Source organism: Molossus molossus, unplaced genomic scaffold, assembly GCF_014108415.1.
Source record: "Molossus molossus isolate mMolMol1 unplaced genomic scaffold, mMolMol1.p scaffold_m16_p_3, whole genome shotgun sequence".
NCBI lineage: Eukaryota > Metazoa > Chordata > Mammalia > Chiroptera > Molossidae > Molossus > Molossus molossus.
This window is the reverse complement of record NW_023425366.1, coordinates 117,437,514-117,458,044: the sequence shown is the minus strand read 5'-3', so window position 1 is coordinate 117,458,044 and position 20,531 is coordinate 117,437,514. Positions and strand designations below refer to the sequence as shown.

At 45.7% G+C, this 20,531-nt stretch overlaps 1 protein-coding gene and 1 pseudogene across 1 annotated transcript; one reads left to right on the top strand and one right to left on the bottom strand.

Annotated features, from left to right (window-relative positions):
- Positions 1 to 2,216: 2,216 nt before the first annotated feature.
- Positions 2,217 to 2,973, top strand: LOC118642570 (annotated as a pseudogene).
- Positions 2,974 to 5,257: 2,284 nt separating this feature from the next.
- On the bottom strand, positions 5,258 to 19,452 carry NMRAL1 (NmrA like redox sensor 1). The gene is made up of 5 exons (XM_036279902.1): positions 19,317 to 19,452; positions 11,005 to 11,244; positions 7,960 to 8,209; positions 6,781 to 6,971; positions 5,258 to 5,526 (listed from the first exon to the last, which is right to left on the bottom strand). Exons 2-5 carry the CDS (start codon positions 11,089 to 11,091, stop codon positions 5,347 to 5,349), a joined length of 708 nt encoding a protein of 235 aa, XP_036135795.1. The 5' UTR covers positions 11,092 to 11,244; positions 19,317 to 19,452; the 3' UTR covers positions 5,258 to 5,346.
- Between the last annotated feature and the right edge of the window lie 1,079 nt (positions 19,453 to 20,531).

The following is a 20,531-nucleotide window of genomic DNA, read 5'->3' as shown; positions in this document are numbered from 1 at the left end:
CCTCTTGGTGCATGGGTCGATGCTCAACCACTGAGCCACACCAGCTGGGCTCAATTCATCTTTAAAATGTACAGTTTTGTGGGTTTTAGTTCAAGGTTGCACAACTATTACCACTCAATTCTAGAAAATTTTGATTACCTCAAAGAGAAATTCCATGTCCATTAGCAGTTACTCCATTTTCTCCCAAGTCCTTCAATCTCTGGCAACCACAAATCTACTTCCTGTTTCTGTGGCTTTGCCTGTTCAATGCATTTCATCTAAATGGGGTCATATAATATGTGACCTTTTGTGGTTCTTTTCTCATTTCATTTAGCATAATGTTTCAAGGTTTATCCATGTTGTAGCATGAATCAATACTTCATTTCTTTTTATGGCTGAAGAATATTCCATTGTATGAACAGACCACATTTCTTTCCCATTCATTCACTGATAGACATTTGGGTTATTTCCATTTTTTTGCTATTATCAATAATACTGCTATGAATGTCTCATTTTAAATGTTTTTATTGACTTTTTAGAGAAAGAGAGGAAGGGAGAGACAGAAACATCGACTTGAGAGATAAACATCAATCAGCTGCCCCCCGCACCCCCCCCCCCCCCCCCAGAGATTGAGACCGCAACCTGGGCATGTGCCCTGACCGGGAATCAAATCAGGACCTCTCAGTCCCTGGGACAAATTGTTTTGTTTCTCTCTAAAAAAACAATAAAAACGTGTGTGTGTGTGTGTGTTTTATTTTAATTAATGTATTTAATGCCCTTGAACTGTACATTTAAAAATGATTAAAATAACCCTGACCAGTGTGGCTTGGTTGGGCATTGTCCCATGTACCAAAAGGTTGCTGGTTTGATTCTTGGTCAGGACACATGCCCGGGTTTCTGGCTAAATCCCCAGTATGGGGTGTGCAGGAGGCAGCCTATTGATGTTGCGCTCTCACATCGATGTTTCTCTTTCTCTTTCTTCTTCCTCTCTCTCTACAAATCAATAAAAGTATTTTTTAAATGACTAAAATAGTAAGTTTTATGTTATGTTTATTTTACCACAACTAAGAAAATAAAAAACAAATGATGGCAGCTAACTGATCTATTTCAGGGACCAAACTTCAGACCAGACACACATGGCAGTCCCCCTGATTAGGACTTGTGCTGGGCACACCTCAACCAGTAGGACGATGTGGTGGCACTGGGAGTCATCCCCTCATGTGGTGTGACCCTCATGTACTTTTTTACTGGAGTGATTCGAAGTTGGGACAGGGCCATACTGGTCTAGGCAGGGCACCTGATTCAACATCCAGGATAGGCAAAGGGTCCTTATTTCCAGCCACATTTAGTTATTGCCAAGAGACAAGGTAATCAGGTGGACACAAATGTCTATTATAGGTCAAATGGTTGAAAATATTAGGGTTTTTTTGTTTTTTTTTTTTATCCTCACCCGAGGACATTTTTCGACATTTTGTTCAGATAGAGTGGGAGGGAGAGAGAGAGAGAGAAACATCGATGCGAAGGGACACATCGAGTGGTCGCGACCCAACCAGGGCCGGGGACAAACTGCAACCGAGGTACGTGCCCTTAGCAGGAACCGAACCCGGGTCTCTCTGGACCGCAGGCCGACGCTCTAACCGCTGAGCCAAACCGGCCAGGGCGGGTTTTTGTTTTTTAATAGACTTTATGCCCCCTGCCCCCACACACATACAGGAAACCTCCCCCTATTATCAACACAATTGTATATGTTATAAATATTGAAACTACATTGATACATTATAATCACCTGGGTCCATGGTTTACATTAGGGTTCACTCTTGGTGTTGTACATTCTGTGGGTTTGGATAAATGTATAATGACATGAATCTACCACTGTAATATCACACAGAGTAGTTTCACTGCCTAGGATTTGAGGGGAGGGTTTGTTTTTTTTAATCCTTACCCGAGTACATTTTTCCATGTTTTGTTCAGATAGAGTGGGAGGGAGAGAAAGAGAGAGAAACATCAGTGCGAAAGGGACACATTGAGTGGCTGCCACCCGCACAACCCAACCAGGGCCGGGGACAAACTGCAACGGAGGTATGTGCCCTTAGCAGGAACTGAACCCGGGTCTCTCTGGACCGCAGGCTGACGCTCTAACTGCTGAGCCAAACCAGCCAGGGCGGATTTGGGTTTTGTTTTTTAAATATTTTTTCATGCTTTTTTGTGTCGCCTCGGAGGTGGTCAGCTGCTTCGGGATGAAACTGAACATCTCTTTCCCAGCCGCTGGCTGCCAGAAACTCATTGAAGTGGACAATGAACGCAAACTTCAAACCTTTTGAGAAGCGTATGGCCACAGAAGTTGCTGCTGATGCCTGGGTGAAGAATAGAAAGGCCATGTGGTTTGAATCAGTGGTGGGAACAACAGACAAGGTTTCCCCATGCAGCAGGGCGTCTTGACCTATGGCCATGTCCGCCTGCTCCTGAGTAAGGGGCATTCCTACTATAGACCAAGGAGGACTGGAGAGAGAGTGCAAATCTGTTCCGGGTTGCATTGTGGATGCCAATCTCAGTGTTCTCAATTTGGTCATCGTAAAAAAAGGGGAGAAAAATATTCCTGGTTTCACTGATACTACTGTGCTTCGTCACCTGGGTCCCAAGAGCTAGCAGAATCCGAAAACTTTTCAATCTCTCTAAAGAAGATAATGTCCACCAATATGTTGTGAGAAAGCCCCTAAACAAAAAGGTAAGAAACCTAGGACTAAAGCACCCGAGATTCAGCACCTTGTTACTCTACGTGTCCTGCAACACAAACGTCGGCATATTGCTCTGAAGAAACAACGTACTAAGAAAAATAAGGACGAGAGTGCAGAACATGCTAACCTTTTGGCTAAGAGAATGAAGGAGGCAAAAGAAAAACGCCAGGAACAGATCGCCAAGAGGCGTAGGCTGTCCTCTCTGAGAGCTTCTACCTCTAAGTCTGAGTCCAGTCAAAAATGAGCTCTTCTAAGAGTAACAAATAAATAAGAATATATTTTTTCTTTATTGATTTTAGAGAGAGAGGAAGGGAGAGGAAGAGAGATAGAAATATCGATGAAAGAGAACGTCGACTGGCCGCCTCCTGCACGCCCCCCACTGGGGATTGGGCCCACAACCTGGGCATGTGCCCTGACTGGGAATTGAATCAGTGACCTCTTGGTGCATGGGTTGACGCTCAACCATTGAGCCACACTGGCTGGGAAGATTTGTTTTTTTTGTGTGGTATGGATAGTTCATAGCACATGGGCATCCTGAATTGTGCATGGTTCTATTCGCTTCACTGGATTTGGAACATGGGCTGTTCACACCTCAGTTGGCTGCTTTGGCCACACCTGGGGTGGGGACTGGTGGGTGCCCGCTATTAGAGGGACAGGAACAAGCTGAAGGGCACTAGAGGCTAGCAGGGTTTGACCACATGTGTTAGATAGGAGGGAGAAGGTGACTGGGGGTGTCAGACATTGTTTTGCACAAATGACCTCACGGTGCCCTCCCAACAACCGAGCCAGGCAGCACCAGATGAGCAAACAGACCAGAGGGGCTCAGCAATGCTCCTAGACCCTGCCACTTGTGGGTGAAGAGTGCCTGGCGTCCGATGTCAGCTCACCCAAGTTCGCTTCTGGTTCACTCTGAACTTGGGCATGGCGGCTCTTCCCAGGCTCTGTACTAACTGCTGCCACTCTAGGATCTCAGCACAGAGTCACAGCCCTGGACAGGTCAGTTTCCCACCCTGGGGCTGGGGGGACTTGGGCATCACATAGGGCTGGATGCAAATAACCTCTCACGTTCTCTTGCTGGCCTAGGTGGCTTGGAATCCCAAGCTATTGTGGTCTTTTCCCTCCTACCTACTTGCTTCAGAGGCTTGCTGTCCTCCCCTCAGACCTCAGAGGCTGTCCCCATCCCTGTTAAAGTAGGTCCCTCCAATTGTTATCCTTCTTGTTCTCTGCAGCTCTATGTCAGCCTGTAATGATTCACTGCACATTTGTATCTGGCTCTCTTACTAATCTCAAGGCAGGGAGCATTAACTTTTTTGGTTAACACTGTAATTAGGACTCAGCACACTAGTAAGTTGTCAAAAAAAAATGCTTTTAAAATTAATAAACAGATGATATGAATTTGGTAGAACTGCCACCCCTTTCCATGAGTCTGCAGGTATCAAGGGTAGTAAAAAGGGCCGTGACGGAGGTTGCACAAATCCATAGAAAATAAGCCTGCCACAGAACCATGGGCCACTGAACCTTGGTTGAGTGGCCTGTGTTCTCTGGGCCTTGGTTCCTTTTCTGAAGGAGGAGATGGAAGGTTGAACCACTCTGCCATCCAGATGCCTGGTGGACACTACAAACAAGGCAGGGTTGTTACCTTAGGGTTTACTCCTAGCCCTTGCTGCAAGCAGCGTCACCTTTTCTCAGCAGTTCCAATATGGTGACCTGTGGCCACAGATCTATCACATTCCACTTGTTTTTTTTTTTCCAGCCTGTTTTGAAGATCAAACACATTTTTGAGGCTACACACAGAGTAGGCCCCACCCAGGAGGCGGGTAAGGAGAAAGGGAGAGCGGGGTTAGTCTTCCCACCCTCAATTCAAAGAAGGAATAAGCCGCCATCATTGACCTCGCTAGCTTTCTGGAGAGGAAGGGTGTGTGTGCAGGGATCGAAGGGTGTGACTCCTAGCTGGCATGGGGAGTCTTCTGTGTTCTGGACTCTGTCCATGCTTTGAGGGGATTTCCAGTGTGGAACAGGGTGGTCAGAGCTACTCCCTGGCTGTGGTGACAGTGCCTTTTCATACCTATTGAACTAAACTTAAAACTGCATTTAAGCCCTGGCCAGTTTGGCTCAGCAGTTATAGCGTCGGCCTGCGGTCCGGAGAGACCCGGGTTCGGTTCCCGCTAAGGGCATATACCTTGGTTGCGGTTTGTCCCCGGCCCTGGTTGGGTGGTGTGGGTGGCAGCCACTCAATGTGTCCCTTTCACGTCGATGTTTCTCTCTGTCTCTCTCTTCCTCTCTCTCCCTCCTGCTCTATCTAACAAAAAATGGAAAAAAGTCCTCGGGTGAGGATAAAAATAAATAAAACTGCATTTAAGTCTGCGGGTTAACAAATGCCTCTTCCACCATCACACCCCCTCACTGCAGGGGGAGGGCGCTGGGCCCCCCACCACTGGTGCCTCCTGTTGGAATCAGTGCCTAGCAGCTGCCACCCCAGCCCAGGTCCCACAAACAAAGCCCCTTTCTTCTGGAAGCCATCTGTAAGAACAATAGCCTTTATTTTTAAAATAATTTTTTTTTTGTAACACAAGAAAGGATCACTATGATTGTGCCTCTCCTCTCCCTAGATGTCGCTGAGAGGTGGGTAGGGTCACACCATGGAAAAGTCCCCTTTGTGCTGCTCCAGCCACTGATCCAGTGTCTTGGCCTTGGGGTTGAGCTTCAGGGTCAGCTCAATGTCGCGGTTGGGTTTCATGGCATAGAAACGGAACATGTTGGCCAGGTCCTGGGCGCCAGGGAAGCCAAGCTTCTCATAGTCCTCGGGGGTTGTCTGGAAGCCAAAGTGGGGGGTGGTCTGTAAGGATCCATCAACATCTCAGCACCCTGCTGAGGTGGTGAGAGCTGGGGGACACTTCAGTGCCTACTAAGATCCTTGCTAAGTCCATCTGAAACCATTCTAAAAGATCAAAGTTTGTAAACTACTGTTCTAGGTCAATTTAAGATCTTGAGATGAAAACTCAGTTCCTTCCAAATCAGAACTCTGCTTACATCACTTTCTTGCTAAAAAAACCAAAGCTGTTCCCTTTTCCCAACTGAACTGGATCTGAACTCATCTTCTCAAATCCTCCATGACCTGCCTCAGGCTTTTCTTTGTTTAACTAGTGACACACAGACACTTAGTGCCTGTCTTCTAGTGCACTTCACTGTACTAAGCTTCCGGTCTATTCCACTCAATCCTCACAACTTGAGCAGGGGACACTATTCATACACTCATTTCATGAATTAAAGGAACAAGTAAAGAGAGGTCAGGGACCATGCCCCAGGTCACCCACACACTGCTGAGTGTTAAGAGCCAGGGACCAGGATCCAAGTATGGGGTGTCTGTCTGGCCCCAAAGTCCAATGATTACTCTGTTTGGGTCTGGGGGTTATGCGAGTAGTTTTTGTCTTTTAACACCTAGGAGTTTCCCATATTTTATTTTATGTGGCAATATGATCTTTGTCTGGTGGAAAGCTTTACAGAGACAAGTACAGTTAATGTTACTTCTTCAAAATTAAGGAGAGGATTTGGAAGACGAGACCCAGTTGTAGAAAGTGGAAAGCTGCCCTGGCTAGTTTGGCTCAGCGGTTAGAGCAACGGCCTGCGGTCCAGAGCGAAGGTCTTATTTTCATAATGGGAATGACAAGAAACAAGAAACTCTGGGGTCTGGACTGGAAGACTGAGGGTCAGAGGGGAAAGGAGGGTACTGAGTGCCTCCTGCCCACTGAAGCCATGTGTGTCGGGGACTCTCTCTCTGGCCTCTTCTTTCTTCCCTTCCCTCAGGTCACATCCCAGAGGAGCCCAGCAGCCCTGCATTTTCACTCCTGGTCTCGGCTCCTCTCTTCCTGGAAACCTTGTCTCTACTTGATCAACCACCTAAGCCAGAAATTTCACTCAGCAGCCATACTCGGCTCCCAAGAACAGCACAACATGAATGTTCACAGTTGTGCTGAATTCAGACTTCCTTTGGCCTTGATCTCCCTTCCTACTACCCACAAAGCCCTCCTGGGGGGTTGAAATGACTAGCAGGAGCGGAGGGGCCCACCTTGGCATTGTGCACGGCCTTTCCAGTGTGCTTGGAGAGCAGGGCAGCATACTCCTCTGCTGTGTGCCTGCAGGTACTGAGCCCAAGGTTCTGGCCGATGTATTCTTCTGGCTTCTTCAGCAGACTGAGTACCACAGGGCCCAAGTCGGTGACGGACATGCCATCCATGGGTACATCACCCATGGGCAAGCCTGGGGGAAAGGGGAAGAGAGACATGCTGGCACGTGACATGTCCTGGAGTGGACAGTGGGCCCTTTGCCAAGGGGTAGAGACTGGTGGTCCCACCAGCCAACCAACCAGCATCTGCACAGATCAGTACGTAGCATGACTTAGACACCTCCTGGTCTAACACCAGACAGCTCACCGGTGAACAGGACTTGAGCGAGGGTGAGCCAGTGTTTACACATGATGGGGGGAGAGGGAATGGTGGCACTCACCCCTCCCACTCTGGCCTCCTGAGCATCCTGCTCTAATCCATTGGCTAACTGACAAGACACAAGTTGTATAAAGTTCCCTCCAAGCCAGGGTCCAGTATATGTAGCCATTTAGAGATGTGCAAATGTGCACTGAGAAGAAAGTGCTTTCCACTTTCTTAGTTTTTTTTTTTTTAATCGTCACCCGAGGACATTTTCCCATTTTTTGTTCAGATAGAGCAGGAGGAAGAGAGAGAGAAACATCGACGTGAAAGGGACACATCGAGTGGCTGCCACCCACACAACCCTACCAGGGCCGGGGACAAACTGCAACTGAGGTACATGCCCTTAGCAGGAACCAAACCCGAGTCGCTCTGGACCGCAGGCCGTTGCTCTAACCGCTGAGCCAAACTGGCCAGGGCAGCTTTCCACTTTCTACAACTGGGTCTCGTCTTCCAAATCCTCTCCTTAATTTTGAAGAAGTAACATTAACTGTACTTGTCTCTGTAAAGCTTTCCACCAGACAAAGATCATATTGCCACATCTAGGTAGATTTTTTCATTGCCCCTGTGAAATTCAATGTTATGCCCATTTCACAGAGCAGGAAGCAGAGGCCCAGCAAGGCTTCATGCCTTGCACACAGTCACAGGCCTAAGGTGAGTGCCAGGACTCAGACCCAGAACCATCTTGAGGACAAGCCCATAGCTTTCTGTGACAGGTATAGCTCCAAAGTGAGAGCAGATGCTCAAGGAGGAAGGGCACTCACTCAGCAAGTAGCTCTTTCCATCCGGGGCTTTCTGGGGTAGGAAGTAAGAAAGGAAGTTCTCGAAATAGCAGGGCAGCCGCACACTGGTCATGGGAATGCCTATGTCCCGGAAATATTCCTCCACTTCCCCTTTGCCATCAAAGTGGCCTACTGCCAATCTCCCCGCCGTCAGCTTCTTGATATTCTCCAGGCCGCTGTAGACCACATAGCGCAGGCCCAGGCGTTTGGCCAAATTGGCCAGCAGCTTTCCCTGGTGGGCAGGAAGGGAGAAACCACAAAGCTAGGATGGAGGACGTGTGTCCCAAATAATAGCCCAGCTCTCCAACCCAAGTTGCCACTTTGCCTGATGCTAAGAGCCCAACACCACTTATCCCTCAGATAAGGACCCTCTTCCAGAATGATGCTCACATACGGTATCATACCCTTTTTTTTTTTAATCCTCACCCGAGGACATTTTTCCATTTTTTGTTCAGATAGAGTTGGAGGGAGAGAGAGGAAGAAAGAGAGAGAGAAACATCGATGCGATGGGACACATCGAGTGGCTACCACCCGCACGACCAACCAGGGCCGGGGACAAACTGCAACCGAAGTACGTGCCCTTAACGGGAACCGAACCCGGGTCTCTCTGTACCGCAGGCCGACGCTCCAACCGCTGAGCCAAACTGACCAGGGCTGGTATCATACCCTTTAACGTGGGACTGTAAACCTATACCGCCCACAGAACCTTCGCATCACTTCTCTAGGTAATCTGCTTTGTTCTACTATTTGATGTGCTTTACTGCAAACCACCTATGTGCAATCTGCTGCTACATTGTCTTCCTTGGAGAGCCCAGGATTCCAAAAGGGAGGTACTGCAGCTCAGTGGTCAAGCACACAGGCCACGTGGGTTCTGGTCCTGGTTTTGTAACGCACTGTGGTGCTGGACAAGTGATCTAACCATTTGGGACTCATCAGTGAAATGGGGACCACAATACTACCTGCTGTATAGGGGGTTGGTGGTGGCCTCCAAAAAGATGTGTCCACATCCTAACCCCCAAAACCTGTGAATGTGACATTTGGAAAAAGTCTCTGCAGGTGTAATTAATTTAAGGAACTTGAGATGAGATTATCCTGGATTACCCATTTAATCAATAAAAAGTATCCTTGTAAGAGACAGGAGAGAAGACACAGAGAAGTCCATGTGAAGACAGAGGCAGAGACTGAAGTGACGTTGCCACAAGAAGTGGCAGCCATCAGAAGCTGGAAGAGGCAAGGAGTGAAATCTCCCTTAGAGCCTTCGGAGGCAGCATGGCCCTGCCAACACCTTGAATTTGGACTTTTGGCCTCCAGAACCAAGAGAGAATAAATTCCTGTTGTTTTGAGCCACCTGGCTTGTGGTCATTTGTTACAGCAGCCAAGGGGCACTAATACAGGTTGTCAGGATGAGATGAGATCTGCTTCAACCAGAGAAGCTGTCTTGTCCTCTCTATGGAATGGGCTTTCATGTAAGATGTAATCAAAGAAAGGGTCAAGGCTAAAAATAAGTTTAGAGACCAGTGATCCAGTCCAATCTCCCTTTACCTTACAGAGGACGAAAACAAAGACCAGAGATGGGAAGTTACATGTCCAAAGTCATACCTGTGGCTAGTTGTGGATAAGGCAGGACTGAACATTGAAGTGCATAATTCTCAGCCTAGTGCCTTTCCTCTGGCACCAACTATACTTTCCACAAAAACCTGAGTGCCTTCTATGTGTCAGGCACTGTGCAAGTAAGTGTCTCGATCTTCAATGAGACAAAAAGAGGACGATGTCTCACGGTTGCTCTCATATTCCTCCTTCCATCACTTAGGCTCACTAACCACCTACCTAGAGAGAATCTGGGTGGAAAACAGAATAAAAAGGAACTAAAACATGTAAAAAGAGACACAGGGGACTTTCTGGATTGATGGAAATATATATATATATATATTTTTTTTCCCTCACCCTAGGACATTTTTCCAATTTTTTTTTTTTTTTGTACAGATAGAGTGGGAGGGAGAGAAACATCGACGTGAAAGGGACACATCGAGTGGCTGCCACCCGCATGACCAACCAGGGCCGGGGACAAACTGCAACCGAAGTACGTGCCCTTAGCGGGAACCGAACCCGGGTCTCTCCGGACCGCAGGCCGACGCTCTAACCGCTGAGCCAAACCGGCCAGGGCGGAAATATATTTTGATCAGAAGGCAGTTATATGCATTTATTTTCAAATTTTATCAAACTGTACAATTAAAATGTGTGCATTTTATTATGAGAAAGCATGGGTTAACAGAGTTAGATTTTTAGAAAGCATAAAAAGTCATTGCATGACGAAGGAGATAAGTAACCACTTATCGCCTAGGGTTGCAGGGAGCGGGGAGTGACTGCTAACAGGTATAGGGTTTCTTTTGGGGTGATGAAATGTTCTCGAATTAGGTAGTGGTGATAGCTGCACAACTTTGTGAATATATTAAAAATCAATCAATTGTACACTTTAAAAAGGTGAATTGGCCCTGGCCGGTTTGCCTCAGCGGTTAGAGTGTTGGCCTGCGGTCCAGAGAGACCCAGGTTCGGTTCCTGCTAAGGGCACATACCTCGGTTGCAGTTTGTCCACGGCCCTGGTTGGGTCGTGTGGGTGGCAGCCACTCGATGTGTCCCTTTCGCGTTGATGTTTCTCTCTCTCTCTCTCTCTCTCTCTCTCTCTCTCTCTCTCTCTCCCCCTCCCACTCTATCTGAACAAAATATCAAAAAATGTCCTTGGGTGAGGATTAAAAAAAAAAAAAAGGTGAATTATATTGTACATGAATATTAAAAAAGAAAGTCACTGGATGAGAAAGCAGCCTCCTCCTACCCTCGTCAAAATCTAGGAGGGTTGCATGGAAGAGGAGGAAAAGGTCTGCAGGTCTGCAATGGTCACTGGTCCTGGGCAGGGTAGGCCCCATTGGCAAGTTAGAGCTGCCTCCAAGGAACCAACAGGGACCTGGGAGCTCCTTTTAAGATGTTCTACAACTAGCCCTGGCCTCCCTACACCCTCCTGTCTGCCCTCACCTGCTTGACCTCCTGCTCCCGGCTGCAGTTCTCCCAGTAGTTGGTCACAATGAAGGTGGCATGAGCCCCAGTCAGGGCCAATTCCATGCTGGCCTCATCATCCTGGTCTCCTTGCACTATTTCTGCACCTTTCAGCCTCAGTTCCTTTGCTGCCTTCTGCCCAGGGTCCCGGGTCACAGCCCGAACCCTAAATGTCCCATCTTCAATGAGCGTCCGGGCCACTGAGCCCCCCCTGGGCACCTGCAAAGAGTCAAAAAGACCTAAACAGTCTAATATGCCTGGGAGTCCTGCTAAGGTTGAAATACCAAAGGGAATACTCCACCACAGCAAGACACCCAAGACACTTGTCATCATCATTCTTATGAAACTGCCTTACACCAATTTTAAATAACAGCTTTATTGAGATAGAATTCACTTACCTTAATTAAAAGTGGGTAGTGTAGCCCTGACCCCTGACCGGGTAACTGAGTTGGTTAGAGCACTGTCCCGATACACCAAGGTTGTGGGTTCAATCCCCAGTCAAGGCACATACAGAATTCAACCAATGAGTGCATAAATAAGTGGAACAACAAATAGATGTTTTTTTCTCTCTCTCTAAAAATCAATAAATAATAAAAGTATATAGTGTAGTGGTTTTTAGTATATTCAGAGTTGTGCAACCATTATCACAGTCAATTTTAGAACATTTTCATCTCCCCTAAAAGAGAATCATATCACCTGAAACACCAATCAGAAAGAATATATGTACCCCTAAGTTCATAGCTGCTCTATGTACAATAGCTAAGATCTGGAAACAACCCAAGTGTCCATCAGTAGATGAGTGGATAAAAAAGCTGTGGTACATGTACACAATGAAATACTATGCAGCTGTAATAAAGAAAGATCTCGTATTCTTGGAGATGACATGGAGGGACCTGGAGAGTATTATGCTAAGCGAAACAATCCAAGCAGAGAAAGACAACTATCACATGATCTTACTTATTTGTGGAATATAATGAACTAAACAAACTGATGAACAAAATTAACCCAGACACAGAGGTAGGGTAAAGACTGACAAGCCTCAGAGGAGGGGGTTTGGGGGGAAAGAGATAAACCAAAGAACTTACATGCATATATGAATGACCAATGAACATAGACAACAAAGCTGGGGATGGGGTGGGGGGAGGGGAGGAGGGTGTCAATGGGGAAAAAATGAGAAACATCTGTAACAAAAACAAATTAATAAATAAGTGGTTACTTAAAAAAAAAAGAGAGAATCATATCTATTAGCAGTCACTCCCCATTCTCTCCTCCCTCTAGTTCCTGGCAACAATTAATCAGCTTTATTCTCTATAGATTCACATGGAATCCTTCAATATGTGCCTTTTTGTTTCCAGCTTCTTTCACTCAGTGTGTTTTCAAGGTTCACCCATGTTTTAGCAGGCATCACACTTATACCTTTTATAAAATTTTGAAAATGTATTATGAAATATTTAGCAAATATAAAAAGAAACTGCAACACTCATGTGCCCACCCCTTAGCTTAAGAAATAAAATATTACCTATACCTTTTCCAAAAAAAGATTGAGAAAAACATAAAAATTAAAATAATCAAAAGGAATAAAAGAAAATCATCCAACCCAGCTAGTGTTGCTCAGTGGTTGAACATCAACCTATGCACCACACTGTCACTGGTTCGATTCCCAGTCAGTGCCCAGGTTGCAGGCATGTAGGAGGCAGCCAATCAATGTTGATGCTTTTCTCTCTCATCGATGTTTCTATCTCTCTCTCCCTCTCCCTTTGTCTCTCTCTAAAAAAATCAATAAAAAACATTTAAAAAAAAGAAAAGAAAAATCATCCATAAATACCTTTGTACAAGAACACTGGTTGCAGCACTATTTGCAGTGATAGATATTTACAGACAATCTGCATGTCCTTTGGTAGGAATCTGGTTAACTAAGTGATAAATGATACAAAGTAATGTGGTAGATCTGTACGTATGAGTTGGATAGGTGACCATGATGTGTCCTGGAGTAAAAATGGCAAATTGCAGAATTGCAACTATGCTCATACGGTTCAGATGGGAATGTAAAATGGCACAGTTGCTGTGTAAACAGTCTGGCAGTTCCTCAAAGTTCTAAACACAGAGTTACCATATGATCCAGCAATTCTAGTCGGTGGTACATACCCAAGAAAACTAAAAATATACGTCCACGCAAAAACTTGTATATGAATGTTAACAGTACTATTACTGACAATAGCCAAAAAGGTGGAAACAAATCAAATGTCCAGAATGAAATCTATACACCAAAAAATTTGTGGCTGCCAAGAGCTGAGGAAAATTGGGAGAAATGGGAAATGACTGCTAGTAGGTGTTGCCATAAGAATCATCCAAACCTGTAGAGAATTTTTATGTTTATCTGAGCCAAACTAATGACATATCACCACAAAGCAAAATCTCAACAGACTGAGAAAATGCTCTGGAGCATGATAGTTTTGCAGCTTTATATATATATATATATATATATATATATATATATATATAGAGAGAGAGAGAGAGAGAGAGAGAGAGAGAGAGAGAGAGACATTGAATTGTTATTCCACTTATTTAAGTATTCATTGGTTGATTCATGTATGTGCTATGACAGGGCATCGAACCTGAAACTTTGGTGTATCCGGATAACGCTCTAACCAACAGCTATTCCATCAGGGCCTGCAGCTTATTTTATACATTAAAATCAAAGGAGGAGCCCTGGCTGGGTGGCTCAGTTGGTTGAAGCATTGTCCCTATACACCAAAAGCTTGTGGGTTTGATTCCTGGTTAGGGCTCATAGGAGAGGAAACTGATCGCTGTTTCTCCCATTGATGGATCTTGCTCTCTCTCTCCCTCTCTCGCTCTCTCCCTCTCTCTTTCCTTTCCTGTCTTTCTCAAATCAATAAATATATCCTTGGATGAGGATAAAAATAAAAATCAAGGGAGGTATTATAAAATCCACTAGTGGTAGATTAAGGTGGGGAGAGAAAGCAAAGTGGGTAAAATCTCTGGGATTGTATAAAAAGCAAAACAGAGAGAGCACTGTTTATGCCTGGTTTTCTCTAATGCTGAGATGGCATCGCCAGGCCACAACCTCCTCTCTGAAGATCGTAGGGTTGCTATTAATCATGTGGCATCTTATGAGTGGCACATGAGTGATGCTTATTTATCTATGGCCTGTTATTACAACGAAGACATGGAACCACCTCTTTTTGTACATTCTTTGAAGACCAAGCTAAGGTGAAGAGGGAACATGCAAAGCAATTACTAAGATATTTAAGAAGACGTGAGAGTAAAATCTGCCTTCCGGTGATAAAGAGGCCTGACATAGATAACTGGGGAACTGGAGTACAAGCTCTAGAGTCTGCTCTAGGGTTAGAGAACAAGTTAACCAACCTCCTGCTAAACCTGAAGACCATGGCTTCTGCCAACGAGGAAACTGATCTCCTACACTTCATGGGAAAGTACCTGGAAAAACAGAAGAGGAACACAAAAAACCTGGAACACCAGCTTGTATATCATAAGGGATTAGAAAAGCAGTCCAGGCGGAAGACCCATTTAAAAAGCCTGCTCAAGTGTCAGGTAAAGAGACAACATCTGAAGGCAACAAAGCAAGTCTTCCCATTGTAGTAGGTCCCAAAATCAGCTACTTAAGAATCTTAATTGTCAACTTCTGGCCAAGATGGCGGGTAGGTAAACGCGGTATCGCTTCTTTCCACAACCACATCAAAGTTACAACTAAACTACAGAACAATCATCATTCAAAACCGCCTGAAATCAAGCTGAATGGAAGTCCTACAACTACGGAATTAAACAAGCAACTGCATAGAGACTGGTAGGAGGGGCGGAGGCGGACGGGCTGGTCCCACACCCACGTGTGGCGAATAAAAATCAGGACACCTCGGCTGGGAAGGTTCTCCCTGAGGACTGAGGGGTCCCCATCCCACACCAGGTGCCCCGTTCAGGGTTCCGGTGCCAGGAAGAGAAGTCCCCATAGTTTTTGGCTGAAAAAACTGAGGCTCAGCGAGGCTGAGGCGGCTGGAGCCCTGGGCAGCTCCTCTTAAAGGGCCCACAGACTTATCAAACTTGCTCCCTCTAAGCTTGGAGGGGAGGCAGCTAGAAGGGTGCCAGAGACGTAAAGGGAAGAACTGAGCTGTTTGGCACTGGAGCGAGGGCTGGAGAGGGGGCTTTCTCCAGGACAAATGTGCTGTCGGAGGTCTTTGTTCCTTTGGTGAGCCCTTCCCTGGGGCGGCAGACAGCCGCCATATCTGGGACTCCAGCAACCCGGCTCACGCTGGTTGCCCAGCCCTGGTGATTCCCTGAGGCCCCGCCCCTCCCCACCCTACCCCACCCAACTTTCAGGCCCACCCAACTTTCAGGCTCACCCAACTTTCAGGCCCCACCCAAGCTCTCGCCAGTTGCTTAACCACAGGATTGGCCTGTCTTGGATCTTGCTTCAGGTTTTCCTAAATTCTTTCAAACAAGCAGCATCTGGTCTCAGATAGCCCCATACCTCTCATTAAGTAATACACAGAAACAAACACAGAGAGGCAGCCAAAATGAGACAAAGAAACAGGTCCCAAATGAAAGAACAGAACAAAACTCCTGGAAAAGAACTAAGTGAAATGGAGATAAGCAACCTAACAGATGCTGAGTTCAAAATACTTCTTATAAGAATGCTCAATGAACTTAGTGAGGGCCTCAAGAGCATTAAAAAGGACCAACCAGACCCTGGCCAATTTGGCTCAGCGGTTAGAGCGTCAGCCTGCGGTCCAGGGAGACCTGGGCTCGGTTTCCGCTAAGGGCATGTACCTCCGTTGCAGTTTTTCCCCGGCTCTGGTTGGTCATGCGGGTGGCAGCCACTCGATATGTCCCTTTCACGTCGATGTTTCTCTCTCTCTCTCTTCCACTCTATTTGAACAAAAAATGGAAAAATGTCCTCGGGTGAGGATAAAAAACAAAACAAAAAAGGACCAGTCAGAAATGAAGGATGCACAGTCAGAAATAAAGGAGGCACTAACTGAAATAAAGAATAATTTACACAGATTCAATAGCAGAGTAGGTAAAGCCAAGAAGCAAACCATCAATTTAGAATACAAGGAAGCAAAAAACACCCAATCAGAACAGTGAAAAGAAAAAAGAATCCAAAAAAATGAGTATAGTGTAAGGAGCCTCTGGGACAACTTCAAGCGTGCCAACATTCGCATCTTGGAAGTGCCAGAAGGAGGAGAGGGAGAACAAGAAATCGATAACCTATTTGAAACAATAATAGCAGAAAACTTTCCTAACTTGGTGAAGGAAACAGACATACAAGTCCAGGAAGCACATAGAGTCCCAAACAAGATGAACCCCAAGAGGCCCACACCAAGACACATCATCATCAAAATGCAAAAGGTTCAAGACAAAGAGAGAATCTTAAAAGCAGCAAGAGAAAAGCAGTTCATTACCTACAAAGGAGCTCTCATAAGACTGTCAGCTGATTTCTCAAAAGAAACTTTGTAGGCCAGAAGGGAGTGGCAAGAAATATTCAGAGTGATGAAAAGCAAGAACCTACAACCAAGATTACTCTATCCTGCAAAGCTGTCATTTAGAATCGACAGCCATATAAAGAGTTTCCCAGACAAGAAAAAGTTAAAGGAGTTCATCGCCACCAAACTGTTATTATATGAAATTTTGAAAGGTCTTTTTGAAGAAAATGATAAAATATATGAACAAACGAAATGGCAATGAATACATATCTATCGATAATGGAATCTACAAACAAAATGAACAGGCAGAACAGAAATTCTCATAGATACAGAGAACATTTTGTTGGTTACCAGATAAGAGGGGGGTTGAGGGAATGGGCGAAAAAGGTGAAGGGATTAAGAAGAACAAATTGGCTACAATGACAAACCTCAAAGAGAAGGGGGGTGGGAGGTGGGAAGAAATAAACCAAAGAACTTATATGCATAACCAATGGACACAGACAACAGTGTGGGAAAAGGTGGGAAAAGGTGGGAATGGGAAGAAAGGGGTCAATGGGGGAAAATAAGGAACATCTGTAATACATTCAACAATAAAGATAAAAAATTAAAAATTAAAAAAAAATCTTAATTGTCTCCATGTGACAGAAGACTGCTTTCCTTCATTAGTGTGTATACAAATTTACCTGTTTTTGCATTATTTAAAAAATAAAAAACAGCCCTGGCCGGTTTGGCTCAGCGGTTAGAGTGTCGGCCTGCGGTCCTGAGAGACCCGGATTCGGTTTCCGCTAAGGGCACGTACCTCGGTTGCAGTTTGTCCCCGGCCCTGGTTGGTTGTGAGGGTGGCAGCCACTCGATTTGTTCCTTTCACATCGATGTTTCTCTCTCTCTCTCTCTGTTCCTCTCTCTCCCTCCCACTCTACCTGAACAAAAAATGGAAAAATGTCCTCGGGTGAGGGAAAAAAAAACCAAAAAAACCAGAGACACGTATTTCATTTTTCTGTTGTTGTTAATCCTCACCTGAGGATATCTTTCCACTGATTTTCAGATAAGAGTGGAAGGGAGGGAGGGAGAGAGAGACAGAAACATCAAACATCGATGTGTGAGAGATACATCGATTGGCTGCCTCCCACATGACCCTGACCAAGGCCAGGAATCGAACCTGCAACCCAGGTACATGCTGTTGACTGGGAATCAAACCTGTGACCCTTCGGTCTGAAGGCTGATGCTCTAACTGCTAAGCCAAACTGGCCAGGGCACATTACTTATTTTAAATTGGTGGGTACAGGGTAGCTAACATTTACAGTATGTAGAGGTGGTATGTGGGCAACAAGAAACAATAGTTTTGTGGTCTTGTGCTCTGGTGCCAGTGATTGTGCCTTGAGGGGTCTGGAAAAGAAGATTACTCTAGACTGAGCATTGTGCTATGCACCACGAGGTCACTGGTTCAATTCCCAGTCAGGGCACATGCCAGTGTTGCAGGCTCCATCCCCAGTGGGGGTTGGTTGTGTAGAAGGCAGCCGATCAGTGTTTCTCTCTCATCAAAGTTTCTCTCTCCCTCTCCCTTCCTCTCGTTCTAAAAAAATCAATACATATATATTTTTAAAGTGTTACTTTAGATGCAAGAAGATAATAGGCTCACTTAAGGTAATATGTCAAGGAAGCTACAGTCCTAGGAAGTGACAGCCTGACGTAACCCACTATTAGGAATTTGTGTATCAGACCATCCTGTGTGGTTATTTTTGGTCTTTGAGTTCCTAAAGGCACTATGCAGAGGCCTCTCTTCATTGATATAGGTATGGGGTTTCTTTTTGAGGTGATGAGATCTTCTAAAACCAATCTGTGGTGATGGTCACAGAACTCTGCAAATAAACTAGAATCCAGTGAATTGCACATTTTAAATGAGTAAATGTTATGTGAATTATACCTCAATCAAGCTGTCATACATTTTTAAATATATATATATAGAGAGAGAGAGTAAGAGAGAGAGAGAACAGGAGGTGGGGGCAAAATAAAACACTACTGTTTAAAAATAATATCTATTTAGATATTTGTCATTTGGTAGGATACTCAAGAAATGGTAACAGTGATGGATGGAACCGGGAGTACAAAGGTAAATGGGAGATTTAATTTCAGTATGATGTGCAATCACTTATTAAAATAAGTTAAAGTAGCCCAGCTGGTGTGGTTCAGTAGTTGAGCACCGACCCATGCACCAAGAAGTGGCCAGTTTGATTCCCAGTCAGAGCACATGCCCAGGTTGTGGGCCAGATCCCCAGCGGGGGCATGCAGGAAGCAGCCAATCAACCTTCTCTCTCATCGATGTTTCTTGCTCTCTCTCGTTCTCCTTTCCTCTCTCTCTAAAATCAATAAATAAAAATAAAATAAAATAAAGTAAAATAAAATAAAGTAAGTTAAAGTAGTCAGGCAGTATGGCTCACTGGTTGTGTATGGACCCATGCATGAAGAGGTCCCCAGTTTGATTCCTGGGTCAAGGCACATGCCCAGGTTGTGGGCCAGATCCCCAGTGGGGGGCATGCAGGAGGAGGCCAATCAACGTTCTCTCTCATGGATGTCTCTTTCTCTACCTAAAATCAATAAAGATAAATTATTTTTAAAAATAAAAGAAGTTAAGGTAGTTTTTTAAAGATTCAAGGGACATCTGTGCTCAGGTCCTGTCCCCACGGCTGCACCTGGGATTGGGGGCCCGATTTACCTCAACCTTTCTCCCGACACCCCGGGGACGTCTCCCTGAGCTGGGGGGCGCCCTGGATTAGTGAGAGGTCCCGCGCTCCGGGACCTCCGAGACTTCCAATTGGGTGGGGTTCCACTCACCTGTGGCTCCAAAGACCACCACTAGTTTCTTATCCGCCATGAGAGAGGAGGCGGGAAATGCGGTCCGAAAAGCCTGGGTGGAGAGGGAGGCGCGGTGTAGACGAAGGGCCAGGGGTCCCGGCCCCCGCCCCCGCCCCCCTCGAGTGCACCGGATTGGACAGACTGCACCATAGCGTGGGTGGAAAACGCAACGGATAATGGAAACACCTATTTTGCAGCCCAGTCCACCGCGGAGGAGGGATAGATTCCTCTGAGGGGCGCCGATCCCCGCCTGCAGGTTTATTCCTACCGTGAGAAAGCCACTTCTTCCCTGCCGCCCTGCATGAAGGGACCCCAGGCTGTGCCGCTTCTGAACACCCGCTGCCAGGGCGGGCGGACTCCATTTGGAGCTAACCCGCCACCCCCGCCGCAGACACAGATAGTTCGTCCCAGTTGGGGCGGGGCTCAGGCTGACGTTCGGCCCCGCCCCCTCATCATCTCTCTATCTTCTGAATTTATAGATGGACTTTTAGATGAACTTGTAGAGGAAGGCTGTCACCTTTTATTTTTATTTTTTTAATCCTCACCCAAGAGTATTTTTTTTCTATTTATCTTCATAGCAGGGGCTCTCAACCTGTGGGCCGTGACCCCTTTGGGGTCACCTAAGACATAACAGTAGCAAAATTACAGTTATGAAGTAGCAACAAAAATAATTGTATGGTTGGGGGTCACCACAACATGAGGAACTGTATGAAAGCGTCACAGCATTAGGAAGATTGAGAACCACTGTCATATAGAGTGGGAAGGAGAGAGAGAGAAATATCCACGTGAGAGAGACACATGGATGCATAAAAAAGTGGAACAATAAAATGTCTGTCTCCCTTCCTGTTTCTAAAATCAATAAATAAAAATGTAAAAATAAATAAATAAATAAATACCTAGTAAATGAAACCCAGGTGCATATTACTCTGATAAAAGTTGAGGCTTTTTCACTCTGGCCGGTTTGGCTCAGCAGTTAGAGCAACAGCCTGTGGTTCAGAGAGACCCGGGTTCAATTCCCATCAAGAGCAGGTACCTCGGTTTCAGTTTGTCCCCGGTCGATATCGATGTTTCTCTCTTTCTCCCTCCCACTCTATCTGAACAAAAAATGGGAAAATATCCTTGGGTGAGGATAAAAATAAAATAAAAGTTGAAGATTTTCTTTCTTTTTTTTTTAAATCCTCACCTGAGGATATT

Bases quoted from the DNA above. Each gene is read 5' to 3' on its own strand.
- NMRAL1 (XM_036279902.1), bottom strand. From the start codon at position 11,091: ATGGAATTGGCCCTGACTGGGGCTCATGCCACCTTCATTGTGACCAAC. The intron at 8,210-11,004 runs GTGAGGGCAGAC...CCTGCCCACCAG, and splicing joins GGGAGCAGGAGGTCAAGCAG to GGAAAGCTGCTGGCCAATTT. The intron at 6,972-7,959 runs GTGAGTGCCCTT...CCTTTCCCCCAG, and splicing joins TGGAAAGAGCTACTTGCTGA to GCTTGCCCATGGGTGATGTA.